The following is a 12953-nucleotide window of genomic DNA, read 5'->3' as shown; positions in this document are numbered from 1 at the left end:
AGAAGATGGAAGGAACGTTAACACTTGTTTTTTTTTGTCGGAAGCCAATAAGATAGACTTATTACCTCTTAATATGAATGACCCAACTACCGCAGAGTACCGAATTCTTGGGTTCCGTGATACTGCAGTTAGCTAGCAACTGTACTAGCTATTAGATTAGACTAGTCTACTATTCTGCAGATCAATCCTGTACAGTCGTTGTTGTTCGTGCAGTACTGTACAAACTGACTATTATAGCGTCCTTATGTTGGCTCTGTAGGATCTGGTTAGTAGCTGTCTTTTACCTATGAAAACTGCCTCCTCACTCGGGAGACTTTGTGGTCCCCAATGTCTGAACTTTTGAGTTTCAACCTTGTTATCCAACCTTAAATGTTGTTGTCTCAGCTAGTGCATGTTTGGTCGTTACCATAGGTACCGGGATATCGGCGTTTGGTAAGTGCAATACTATAACATATTTTGTAACACCAATACATAGTCTACCACAAATGATTTGATGTATGATTTGATAACCGTGGGTTATAGACGGTTAGCATCGATATTTAAAAAATAATATCAGGCCATTATTGCTGTCACGCCTGAAATGTAGCCTACAGATGATGTTGGACTTCACCGTCAATCTGAAAACCCTTGGGTTTGAGTGTGGACTTAGCGAAAATGAAAAGGAATACTTGTTCCTGCGTGCACGATCCGCTGGGCTGTCTATTTGTGGATGTGCGCATGCTGCTTTTGTCTGCAAACTTGCTAATTCCTTGAGGTAGAGTAAATATTGACATTCCATAGTACATAAATCATTTCTACAAAATTTGTCTCACAAGTCCCCTATCATAACGGCTAAGGATCATGTTTTATTTTTATTTGGAGGAAGACCATTCAAAGGAGAATTCTGGACCAAGATGTAGGGGCATCAATTGTCTACAGGCCAGAGATGGAGCTAACGGTGGGGATTCTTGGAGGAGGTAACCTCGGTAAACAGTTGGCCCATGTGCTTCTGGAAAAGACTGGAATAAAGCCATCTCAAATCAACATTTCAACTCGGAGACCTGAAACACTTGGTAGGTCTTAATATGGTCCTCTTGTCATCCTATAACAGTTTTATGCTCATACCTACAAGAAGAATATGTTTGTCATGCATTGCAGAAGGGTGTGTCAAGTTGGGGATTAAGTGCTACTTTGACAACCGGAGACTTGTGGCCTGGGCACACCTGCTGTTCCTCTGCTGCCTGCCCTCTCAGGTGACCAAGGTGTGTGCAGAGATCTGCTCTCATGTGCCCAAACACTGCCTGGTGTACAGCTTCACGTCTGCTGTGCATGTTAAAAGGTAAAACCTAGTATTTTCCTTTAGTTGTAGAATCGTAATAAAAGTGATCAACAACACATTGCCATGTTGTATCACGTGTTCTAGGCTGGCGCAGATTCTTGGACACGGCTTCATTCTGAAACCACAATATGAATTTGGGGTTTGTGACTGGAGTGACGTGTGTCTGTCCCACAGTCATCTGACACAGGCTGTAAAAGACCCGAAATTAGTGGAATCATCTTGTCCTCTTACAATGAGTGGTCGGTAATATTGGTATTAAACACTACTGTGCTATGCTCAAATACCTCAGATACATTGTGTCCCATTTGGTATTATTTAACTAACTTATAAATCGTATTCAGGTGGCCTGTCTCTGAATCCAAAGTGGGTATCTGGACTGTTCTATTCTCTCCTGAACATCTGCACCGATGCACAAAGGACATCTGCTGAAGCCCTGGAACTCATCAATTCGCTATTTAAGTTGAAAGAGTCAGACACTGCGAAATTCACCCAACACAGTTATGTCTGTTCTTCATATGCATCTTCCCTTTCTCCAGACAAGTAAGTTGTGTATCTCTGCAATATTAATCACCGCATAGTATCCTGGATTTAGATGAAGATAGATGTGAAGAAAGAGAGTGATTCTTTAGTTTGTTTAATTCACCTGTTGAATTCATTTTGTTTTGCTGTGTCTTCAGGCCTTTTCCCTGGATAAATTTGATTGACGCTCAGACAAAGGAGACACCATTATCAATCTTTATAACAAGGAACAAAGCAATCCAAGAGTGCATCTCTGTTGTTTACAAACAATCCCTAGCAGGGCAGGAACACTAAAAATGGAACTAGTTAAAGAAGGTATCACACAATCTGCAAAATACAGCATCTCGTGTCATGTTGATTTTCAGAAATATTTTATGCCAATACGTAGGTATTCAATAAAGATCTATTGGTGATTAGGCTTCATTTGGTCATATGCTATTTACACTTTGAAGTGAAGCCTACGTGTTAGAATACAGAAAAAGGAAAACTAAATCCTCACTGTTGGGTGGAATGTCACTTTAACAAAGCACACCCCCGGATTCCGTCAACATTCGTAAAGTTACGGAAGTATTAAAACCGAAGGACGAGTGATTTTTTTCTTCGAGGAATCGTAGCATTTTTACTTCCAGTTGCTTGTCCACTGGATACATTTCCAGGGTGGGGTGTTGACAGCCAAAGGGGAATAATCATACGCTACACCCAATCACATGATTGACATCTCTTGTAGGTTTGTACTCTCCTTACTTGTAACTTTCTTATTTGTAGGAGTGATACGACTGGTTGAGGCAACACCACTAGGCAGCTAGCTAGTTGCCAGTGGCTAATGCTAACGTCGCTATCCAGGTTGTCGTCGATAGAGCGAATTAGCAAGCTAACGAAGGCTAGCTTCAAGGGAAGTGATGCTGCTGGTGCTGCCAGGCGATCCTCTTTGCTAGAGTAGGGATCAAGTTGGACGAATGGTGCTCTAAGAGAGAGCACCATTTTATCTAGCAGTTTTGTGTTTTGATTCTGCGTTTTGTTGTCACACATGAGTGAAACACTTGCACGATTCGGTGGTCAATAACGGACTAGGAAAACCATTGCGGATGTTGCAACATATTTGACAACTGTAGCTAATGTATTTGCAATTTGAACACTTCCAGTGTGTCAATCATCTATCTAAAGCTTGACCCCATGGTGCAATGTCAATGACACAACGCCTTTCTTATTCGTTAATTTAAAACGTTTGTGTGTGTCTGTGTGTATGTGGGAGAGAGAGAGAGAGAGAGGGAGAGAAAGAGAGCGAGAGAGATAGGGGGAGGAAGGGAGATGGGTGGGAACCAGAGCGAAAGAAGGTCGGTCGCATGTGAACAGAAGTGTTCGTCGACTGATTTCAGATATGGAGAGATTAGAAGCTACATCGGAGCTTCAATCCAGATTGTCGTCGCTGTCAGTTTCTTCTTTCCCCGGAATTACATCGAAAAATTGGGAGAACAGTCCGTTAGACAGGTATGTCATATAGCTACTCATCGCGTCCTGGTACTTTGATCTTTCATTAAATGTTCTTGACCACTCTTAAATCCAACCAGTATAGTCATACATACGGTTGCTTTTTAAGATTGACAGTCACTGTTGCACTTTTCCCCTGACATGAATTATTGAGGAGTAATTACAACATGATCTGTTATATTTTTTCAGGCTTCAGAGTACTGACCTCTCACAGAATTGCACCTTTTCTATCAATCAAGCTGGTATGGGTGAAATCAATGACACCGTGGAGGTATATTGAGCTTGCTTTGCCTAATAGTACCACAGAGATTGATAAACATTAGTAACCTTCGTTAAATGTGTGTGTGTTCTAATGTGTTTGTTTTCAGAGTAATCAGGAGGTTCCTAATGTGCAAGCTGAGGGCGGAGACACAGAAGACGACAGCGCTACAGGGGATACTCACGATACGGAGAGAAAAGGTGAGGCTCAATATCGCTCCTAGTGGTGCCTTAGAGACGCCTCACACTTCAAACCCACTAACTCTCCAAGGTTGATGGTCTCAGTGAAAATCTAAACGACACGGGGGGAGTGGGTTCAATCACCACAAACATTTTTTTTGAAATCTTCCAACAATTGTGCCCTTCCAAATATTCCCCTTCCAGATCAAATGAAAGCTTAGAAATTCACTTTTTTATACTTCAATGTATTTTTTCGTGGGGTTTCATTCTGTGTTTTGGGTCGGTCTGTTCTTCTTACACAGCCCAGCTGCCTCCGTTGAAGCCTCCGTCCACATGGATGTCTCCGGCGCTCAGAGAGCTGAAGACCAAGCTCCGGCTGGAGAAGGACAGCGTTGTGACGGTGTACCGCGGGGACATCATGACTGTGCATGTTCCCACCGTCCCTGAGGGGAAGCAGGTGTGCTGGGAGTTCGCCACTGATGGCTATGACATCGGCTTCGGGATCTATTTCGATTGGACTCCCGTCACCAGCCGGGCCATCACCGTGCACGTCAGCGAGTCCAGCGACGATGAGGACGAGGATGAAGATCCCGAAGGTGAGTTGGTACTTCTCCCAGATTTATTTTATATAAAAAAATATATAAATATTATTCTTTTTTGGCATGGACTCTTTTACATTACACACATTGATTTCTGCATCCATACATCCATGTATTAGTTGTTCAGCTGTATGCGTGTGTGTGTCTGTGTGTGTGCTTTCTGTTACAGGACCTGTTAGCAGTGGAGATGTGGAGAAGGGTTCCAAATCAGTAGCCAACGTTAACCTGGGGGAAATCCTTCCTGTGTATCGCCAGGACAGCCACTTGTCTGTTCATGGTGGATGTCATGAATTCCCAGGCGAGGGCACCTACCTTCTTAAGTTTGATAATTCCTACTCTCTATGGCGGAACAAGACTCTGTATTACAGAGTGTATTACAGTGCCTAAATATCCAGTGTGTAGTTATAGTATATGAATGTATGACTCCCAAAAAATTACAAACTACTATTTTTGATGCCATATACAAAGAATATAAACTGAATATGTGATAGTTAATAGTTGTATATTTTTGACACAATCAGAGCTTGTGTTTGCTCCTGTAGGCCACACAGTTAATCTGCAGAACCAGAGTGCTACAGAGCATGACATTTGTTAGTATGTCTCCATGTGTTTCTAAAGAATATTTGATGAAGCCTTGCACATTTGCAATTGTTCTGTGTTTGTTTAAATGTGCAATTAAGTGAAGCTAAGTGCCCAGGATAAAGAATATGTTTTCTTTCATTAAAACATACCCAAGACCCTGATGATCTGCTAGTGAGATGGATTGATTGGTCTAATGCTTTATCAGGAAACATGTTCATTGTCATATACGTGTTATTCTTGTGCATGCACTTTTTTGATATAATTATTATTTCTTAAGTTGTTTTACTCATGTATGTTTTTTGTAAAACAGGATCACCATGCTTATCCAAATGCAATCATTTCAAACAGCTATAGAAATGGTTTCTCTGTTACCTGTTGTCCAGATAACAGACATTTACAGTCTGTCTTTATGACACAAATAAAAGCCATCTCTTATCACAGAAGGCCCTTATTATGTAAAGCTGGTTCAATATTTGCATTCGCCGGAGGTGAATATAGTTTGTATGTCTCAAGCTGGTGGGTTGATCTTGGTGGTCAGTTACCGGAGGAAGTTGTAGGTGATGACACAGATTCAGTTTTGTGTGATGTGTTGCAAATGACTTAGACTCTGATAATTTATGTAGAAGTTTCTTTCATTATGAATAATGTGTTGTCAATTTGTGTGCTTTCACACTGTTTATGTGTGTACTTTGAAACACACCCATTCATACCTGTAACCTATATCCTCCCATTTATGTTTCCAAAATCCAATGTTTTACCTCACTTGCTTGTTGTGTGCATGTTCCCAAAGATCATAAGAAATTTGCTGCTATTGTGTTAAACAACCGAATAGTTTTTTTTCCATGTTCACTCTTTCAATTAATGTAAGGCCTCTTGATATTTACATGTTTCTGTAATAAAGAGGAAAAACACCGATTTTCCTTTAAACTGCTCGAAAACATACAAATATGCACCCGAATGAGTTGCACAATTCTCTAATTTAGCATCAGGATGTCCTTTTAAAGTCATGATGACCTCGTCAGGCAGCATCATAGCATCGTTTGTCCAGTTGTATAGGTCAATGTGATGTAATATCACGTGGCGCCATTTCAGAACTACAGATTGCAGTAGTTGGTTGCTTCTGGGGAAAGAGTCCCTTAAGTCTCCATTTAATAGAGCCATTAGGGAGTTGATGTAATTATTACAGAGCTGATGAAACACACTGGGTTACTATTTGTATCTTTTCCCAAAGGTTGTGGCAACAAATAAACCTCTAGCTCTTGTTGGACGCATCAATATTGTATGCTGTATTGAAATAAACACGTTTTATCACTAGGAGTAGCCAAGCTGAGCGGACGGAGTTAAAGCGAGTAGTTAAACCACATGATTCGCTTGTCAGACAATCAAGTGTTGTCCAGTAAGCAGGCACAGGTGGTAAAAAAAAAAACACGAACACGCCCAACACAGATTGCACATGTGCTGTTTGTAGCAGTTGCGTAGTTTCAAACCCAAGTCTACAGTTACTTTGATGTCCAAAATTTGAACATGGGTCGAATAAACTTCTTCGTGTTATGGTCTTTACGCGAGGCGCCCCGTCAGTTCATCTCGTAAGCAATTTACATATTTGTATATTTTAATGTACTTAGGTTATACATGATATTTGTTGTTTGAAATTTTGCTAGAGTTAAAATACATTTCAAACATTCACCTATTCATAATTTATTCCACAGCAAATCCAACCGTAGGTGCCATCAGGTCCAAATGCCATTGCCACTTCCCCAACAACTGGTCGTGTTTGGTCTTGGAGAATGGAGATCAAACGAGACCATCATCTTGGTAGACGTTATGGTCAGCCAAGATGTCAAACCACAGAGGATTGGAACTCTGACGTCTCAGACAAGGTATTCGTCCAAATCTATAAACACAATCTGCCTGATTTGCTGTCGTTAACTGTCATGTCTGCCAGATGTCTCATTTGGGAGGGAGAGTGGAATCCTGAACTAGTCACAGAAGCATCCGATATGAACAGGAGAGGAGTCTATGGAAAGATTATTCTCAGTGTCTGTGGGGAGGTAAGTTACAAAACACTAACAAACATATATTTAATTTAGTTTAAATGTATACAGAATGTGTACACACGTTTTAAAGATTTGAAAATACAAGTATCTGGATACAGAGTTGTCTGTACCCTGTCAAACAGGATAAATCCAATGACAGTACTCTGCTTGGGACATCGAAGCATTCCACCTCTGACATGCAGAGCATTGCTGATGTCTCCCAGACTCTGCTCAAAGACAGTGGCAGTATACAGGTAGGAAACTAAACTAGAGGAATCCAGTAGGTCATTTTAGGCAGTAACTAGGTAGGTAGGTACTGATAGTTATACTGAAAGTTTAATTTAAAATGTATAAAATTATGAAAAAGCTTTTTATTATATATATATTTTTTCAAGATTACTCCCAACTCCTCACAGTTGGAAGACAGTGTTTGCTATGCTGAGCTGAAAGCTAACAAGCCAGAATACCATGACTCCACCCTACTTAGAAAACCCACCATCGGGAAACCCACTGCCTGGCCTACAGTGCGTATGAACAAGGCCTCAATCTAACCAGGATAACCATAGTATAAGTCTGTTTTAATGAATTAGTTTAAATGTTTGAAGGACAAGACCCAATGTAGGACTGTGATTGGGAAGAGAGGTCGATTTCCATGGAGTTCAGAAGATCTTGGTGGTCTTCAGGAAGACACTGGCCAAGCATCCATCCGCAAGAAGAGGAAGGTGTCCAGAACAGGCAGTGAGGAGGAGACTGTGAAGATAAAGGAGAAGTGCAGAGCAGCAGGTCACCACAAACCCTCTTATATACAACATGGTACACACACACACAGGGAGCACCAATTCTGAACCTGAAAGCTGGGCTCCGGTGATATTTTGGTATATTTCTATGCAAGAATATTGTCACTGATTGACTTCCATACTTCTCAGTTCATCCATCAGAGCGCTGGTGCCACACCATGTGTCAGAGTGATGCAGAAACGGCTGTTGTCATCGGAGGGGAATCTTCAGACCAGACCCACTGCAAGGACTCCCTATGGAAACTAGAAATGGGTACGGCGACACCAAACTACAAACAACCCTTATGTGGGAATAGATTTTAGATTAGAATCACGTTGGTTGTTTTGGTTCGATTCATTTTAATGCAGGATTCCCTCTCCGCACACAGACAACGACTTCTGGTTCCCAATGAACCCCTCTTCCTCTGGCACTGTGCCCCCCTGCGCCCGCGGGCATTCTGCCTCTTATGACCCAGGGTCCAGGTCTGTGTACGTGTACGGGGGTTTGAGGGAGGGGCAGCGCTTTAGTGACCTCTACATCCTGGACACGCTGACCTGGAAGTGGAGGCTTGTCACTGTGGGTTAACGTCCTTCCTTTAGATGCTCGTTCCCTAAACCAAACCTAGGCTTTATTTCCTCATAAAGTATTTAACGTGTTTTTGTTTCAGTCAATGAAATTACTTTTTCATTACTTTTCCTCCGTTAGGCAAGAGGCAACGTTCCGATGTTGGCATATCACTCTGCTGCTTTTTACAAGAAGGAGCTGTATGTATTTGGGGGAGTTCACCCCAGTCGCGGGGCTGGTGGCAGGGCCTGCAGTAACGCATTGTACATCTACAACCCAGAATTTGAGCTGTGGTACCAACCCATTGTAGAGGGAGACCGACCACTGCCCAGGTTTGGGTCAGTGTCTCTTCAACCTTACCTGGAATACTATGTGTGGATAAAGCCTGTGTCCTTACTGTATCGGAAGCTCTTGCAATCTTTTTTCCCCCCCAACAGACACTCGACTATCTTGTTGTCAAACAACTTGATCATCTTTGGTGGCCGGAAGACTGCCACCTTCCTAAATGACCTCCACTTTTTGGATCTTGGTAAGGTGGCAAGGCTGCGTCCAGTCTTCATTTTCACTGCTACATATGATTTTTTTTTTCTTCATTTGGGTGAAATAGGTTTCATGGAGTACACAGCTGTGAAATCTGGGAACATGCCACCACTGCCTAGAGGGTGAGCAAATTCACTGAACCCCGATGGATGCTATTGCAAAGCCACAATCTGTTTCCGGTTTTACATATCCTGAGGATGTGAGTACAGAATGTCTTGGTTCTGTCCTAATGTGTGTGCATGCGTCCAATCAGATTCCACGCTGCCCTCCCGGTGTCAGACAACAGAATGCTGGTCAGTGGCGGCTGCAGTTCAATTGGTGCCCTGCAGGACATCCATGTCTTCAACGTAGGTGAGGATTCTCTACACATCAGGTTTCTCACTCAGGAGACCCTGCTGGAGCTTATAGAGAGCCTGATACTGAGGTGCCGGTTTGTTTTCAAATGTGGCTGGGACAGCTTGATAACTAAAGCAAATAACTGAAGATGTGGCTGTTTAAATATTATTTGATTGAACAAATGTGTGTCTGGGTGGGTGTGGCATTGAAAGCTCACTGCTTCCAATACTAATGAAAAATCATCCCTCCCTCATGTGTTCTCCAGAGACCAGTATGTGGAGTTCGTTGACGTCTCCTGTGCTCTGCTCCAAGCCTCGCGCCGGGCACTGCCTGCTTCCCCTGGGGGGCTCTGGGCTCACGGACGCTAAGAAATGGAAGCATGGAGCGTATGGGAGCCTCTGCTGTACACTCCTGGTGTTCGGAGGATCCGACTGCGCCGGAAACTTCTACAACGACACCGTCAAATGTACTCTGGAGATCCCCGTCGGTGAGAGTCAGGTTCTCAGGCAGTGAAGATGACACGATGACAAACCTAGCCAGGCTAGTGCGTTTCTGGAGGATTTGGGAGGACGTGGTGGAAGACGCAGAGGAGGGGAAAAGCAGGCGTTAGATTCCCGTGTGATCGTTCAAGACGCACTGTGACTGAGTCACATGACTCATGCTGCTCGTTGGTGGTGTTTACGTGATCTGCACACGTGTGGTTGTTGTGGTCGCTATCCCGTCTTTTAATTGGCTCCATTTGCACACTTGCAAATGGAGCAAGTGTGCAAATCCTCCTTTCAGGGGGGGATGTTGCCCGTCAGTGCTTTTTCTCTCTGTTGGTTGGATCTTACTTAGAACCCTAACGTTTTTCTTTAGTGGGTACTGACACTAATGCAGGCACAAGGCACATCAACGAATGCATGTTTTTCGTGCTTGAGATTCTTTTGTTTCCCAGGTTGAGTTAAACCTTTTTTTTGTATTGAATATTTGGTTAATGTATATGGAAGCTGAAATCCAGCTATTTTACAAACCGACTTACTGTCAGCGTTGTCAACTGCTTTCCCCAGAAAATGAACTGAACACGTGCTGGTTTAGGATATTTGGGACTTTTGCACAATAAATAATTTGCATGCTTCACTCATGTTCATATTCACACTGTTATCTCACTAATTTACTCATCAGTCATTTGCAAGTTTTACATATGGAGGAAAGAGTTTAAATTGATTCCACAAAACTGTAATAAATTATTTTTAACCAGCAGATTGTCATTTGAAAATACATCACAGATGCCAGAATATTTTTAACAAAACATTTTATTAAGGTGGGAATAAGAAAGTTTGACAATTGGTTCCCTCCTGTGAGCAGCAGTCGACTTATGTGTGCAAATCTGGAGGACTATCTGGCTGGCAAGATGGGTGACTGACTTTGAAAGCCTCTATTTCCATTAACGTTTGGTTCAGTCGTTTAATAGTCGGGAATGGGCTGATGTCAACTTTGAACCTGTTGGGACAGATGTAGAAAACCATATAGTTGATGATTAAACATTTGCTTGAATGGGCAATTTTGTTCAACATGAAAAATAAGCAGTTGAATTCTCCCTGACATCCTACCTGTCAGCGTTGTAGACCTGCGGGACCAGACAGATGTCTGCCATGGAAATCTAAGAGGTAAACATCTGGTTAGTCAAAGTATTTACATTTACATTACATTGTCATTTACAGACACTCTTATCCAGAGCGACTTACAGTAAGTACAGGGACATTCCCCCCGAGGCAAGTAGGGTGAAGTGCCTTGCCCAAGGACACAACGTCATTTTGCACAGCCGGGAATCGAACCGGTAACCTTCAGATTACTAGCCCGACTCCCTTACCACTCAGCCACCTGACTCCCTGTCAACTATTTACGAACAGAACATTTCTGGAGGTCAAATCATTACAATAACATTCTCTGTTACCTCATCCCCTACGCAGTATGTCCCAGCAGTCTCCTTCAGCATGGGCTCCAAGGCTGACCGCCGACACAAAGAAAACAGAAATGAGTTGTCGTGCGACGGTGGCATTGAGGAGGAAAGACGAGTCAACACCTACCCTCAAAACCTCGTGTGATGAAATGCTGGGCCCACTGCACCTTCTCAGCCCCGATCTTCTGCAAGACGGAGAGATTCTGAAAGGAACAACGGGTACGTTTGTCACACAACTTCAGCAGTTCACGTCAGAAGTGTGATGGTTCAAATTCCCTAATGTAAAACGATACAACACGAGCAAACGAGCTCTGAGTGAAATTCACATAGTTTTCACATCACAGTTTATCACATCACAGTTTATCACATCACAACTGTAGGGGTTGGTGGAGATACTTGGCTGGACCGCTCGTTGTGTTCTCACGGACTGACCTGCAGAGGCTGGATCCCAGAGGAGATGAGGTCGCTGACCATGCGGACCTGGGCACGCTTTTTCGGGTCGGTGGGAAGAAGTCTGGGTCCTGGCCTGGTCTCCTCAATGTACTGGATGACTGCCAGCTACCGGTGAGAAGACAACATGGATACTATTCTTGGGGCCACTTAAAGGTTCAGGACTCTTGTTTTTAAGGAGAGGAATGTTAGAACTTACTGACTGACAGAGGGTGATACCATCGATTTGAACAGCAGGCACTTGTTTCATTGGGTTAAGAACTTTATACTGGTCTGAAAGCTAAAGAACATGATACTGTATGAGAACTGTCTTCCTATAGATTCTATATATCTGATGTCTGATGATAAATAGGATAGCACACCTTAAGTTAATTATTTACGTTAATGTATAGAAATCTCAGGGTATTAAATGGTATAGTTAGTGTACCTGCTGGCCTCCATCCTTGACAAGATTGACGGGGACTTGGTCATACTCTATGCCTTTGAGAGCAAACGCTGGCAAAGATAATGTTTGATTACAACAGGGTGACCAGAAACTACATGCATATGTCCCTCCAATGTGAAGAACTTCATAGAAGCAAGGCAGTAATACTTACCAATTCTGACTCTCCAGGAGCAAGAACTTCTGAAGTATCCATGAAGAATGGGCTGGACAGAGACAAAGATAAATCAGTACATGTGAGTAAAATGAACAAAAATGTGTGGAGCTGAACGTTGTTCAGAGATTCACCTTGTTGTGAGTTGCCATGGTCATCAGATTAATGAGGCTTTTTAGCTCAAATGATTCAGATAACTACACATGCAAGAGTTCTGTAGAGCCGCCTGAAAGAATCTCAGAATCTGGTAACCAATAGAATGTCCTCACCAAAACCCTCCTCCTCAGTGTTTACACCATGACTAAGCATCAGTTGGAACTCCACATGTTTCACATTAGCTCACACCGAGTTATTTAAAACTGCAGATTACAAGAAAAATACCGCCATGTATGTCTACTATACCTTAGCAAGGCATGCAAACGATGTGCGCATATTTGCAGTGAAGGACGTGGCTACTGTCGTTTCACAATTCGCAGTGTCACTGATTACTAAACACGATTCTGACAGTGTTTAACACAAGTCGAGCATTGTCTTTTAAAATGTGCTCATGTACAATGTAGGGCTATAGGGCTCCTCTATTACAAAGCGCATCGTGTTTTGAGTACAATGTTAGCTTCCCGCCCGAACAATCTAACTATTACAAAGTGTATTTTCTGTGATTATTCATTAAACGTAGCACATACACAGAGAGCAGCAGCAACAATGTGACACACATTACGTAAACCGCCTACCCGAACGACGGACGCATATTTTATCCAATGAAATAATA

The 12953-nt window shown here is 42.6% G+C and overlaps 4 protein-coding genes across 10 annotated transcripts; 3 read left to right on the top strand and 1 right to left on the bottom strand.

Moving 5' to 3' along the window:
* Positions 1-68: 68 nt before the first annotated feature.
* On the top strand, positions 69-2299 carry noxred1 (NADP-dependent oxidoreductase domain containing 1). 2 transcript variants are annotated; one of them, XM_062470021.1, is made up of 7 exons: positions 69-432; positions 587-754; positions 862-1052; positions 1138-1318; positions 1403-1557; positions 1660-1858; positions 1996-2299. In XM_062470021.1, exons 1-7 carry the CDS (start codon positions 392-394, stop codon positions 2129-2131), a joined length of 1071 nt encoding a protein of 356 aa, XP_062326005.1. In that variant the 5' UTR covers positions 69-391; the 3' UTR covers positions 2132-2299. The 2 variants fall into 2 exon arrangements, with proteins under 2 accessions (XP_062326005.1, XP_062326006.1); XM_062470022.1 differs by lacking the exon at positions 587-754 and having other exon boundaries at positions 1996-2289.
* Positions 2300-2416: 117 nt separating this feature from the next.
* Positions 2417-5857, top strand: tmed8 (transmembrane p24 trafficking protein 8). Of its 2 annotated transcripts, none has more exons than XM_062470044.1 (6): positions 2417-2560; positions 3214-3325; positions 3515-3596; positions 3694-3784; positions 4066-4359; positions 4532-5857. In XM_062470044.1, exons 1-6 carry the CDS (start codon positions 2545-2547, stop codon positions 4747-4749), a joined length of 813 nt encoding a protein of 270 aa, XP_062326028.1. In that variant the 5' UTR covers positions 2417-2544; the 3' UTR covers positions 4750-5857. The 2 variants fall into 2 exon arrangements, with proteins under 2 accessions (XP_062326028.1, XP_062326029.1); XM_062470045.1 differs by having other exon boundaries at positions 2423-2564.
* A 527-nt stretch (positions 5858-6384) lies between these two features.
* On the top strand, positions 6385-10433 carry zgc:163014 (uncharacterized protein LOC100038766 homolog). Of its 3 annotated transcripts, none has more exons than XM_062469968.1 (13): positions 6385-6530; positions 6654-6824; positions 6890-6995; positions 7124-7234; positions 7397-7504; positions 7586-7763; positions 7907-8029; positions 8145-8332; positions 8462-8658; positions 8758-8849; positions 8928-8982; positions 9114-9211; positions 9462-10433. In XM_062469968.1, the coding sequence occupies exons 1-13, from the start codon at positions 6469-6471 to the stop codon at positions 9707-9709; spliced, it is 1737 nt and encodes a 578-aa protein (XP_062325952.1). In that variant the 5' UTR covers positions 6385-6468; the 3' UTR covers positions 9710-10433. The 3 variants fall into 3 exon arrangements, with proteins under 3 accessions (XP_062325952.1, XP_062325951.1, XP_062325954.1); XM_062469967.1 differs by having other exon boundaries at positions 7376-7504; XM_062469970.1 differs by having other exon boundaries at positions 7376-7504; positions 9509-9706.
* A 40-nt stretch (positions 10434-10473) lies between these two features.
* On the bottom strand, positions 10474-12882 carry gstz1 (glutathione S-transferase zeta 1). 3 transcript variants are annotated; one of them, XM_062470053.1, is made up of 9 exons: positions 12587-12882; positions 12185-12236; positions 12016-12083; positions 11788-11868; positions 11571-11696; positions 11266-11341; positions 11133-11185; positions 10789-10838; positions 10474-10678 (listed from the first exon to the last, which is right to left on the bottom strand). In XM_062470053.1, the coding sequence occupies exons 1-9, from the start codon at positions 12614-12616 to the stop codon at positions 10552-10554; spliced, it is 663 nt and encodes a 220-aa protein (XP_062326037.1). In that variant the 5' UTR covers positions 12617-12882; the 3' UTR covers positions 10474-10551. The 3 variants fall into 3 exon arrangements, with proteins under 3 accessions (XP_062326037.1, XP_062326039.1, XP_062326038.1); XM_062470055.1 differs by lacking the exon at positions 12587-12882 and adding an exon at positions 12454-12526; XM_062470054.1 differs by lacking the exon at positions 12587-12882 and adding an exon at positions 12319-12453.
* Between the last annotated feature and the right edge of the window lie 71 nt (positions 12883-12953).

Source organism: Osmerus eperlanus, chromosome 9, assembly GCF_963692335.1.
Source record: "Osmerus eperlanus chromosome 9, fOsmEpe2.1, whole genome shotgun sequence".
Classification (NCBI taxonomy): Eukaryota; Metazoa; Chordata; class Actinopteri; order Osmeriformes; family Osmeridae; genus Osmerus; species Osmerus eperlanus.
This window is presented reverse-complemented; position numbering and strand designations above follow the sequence as displayed.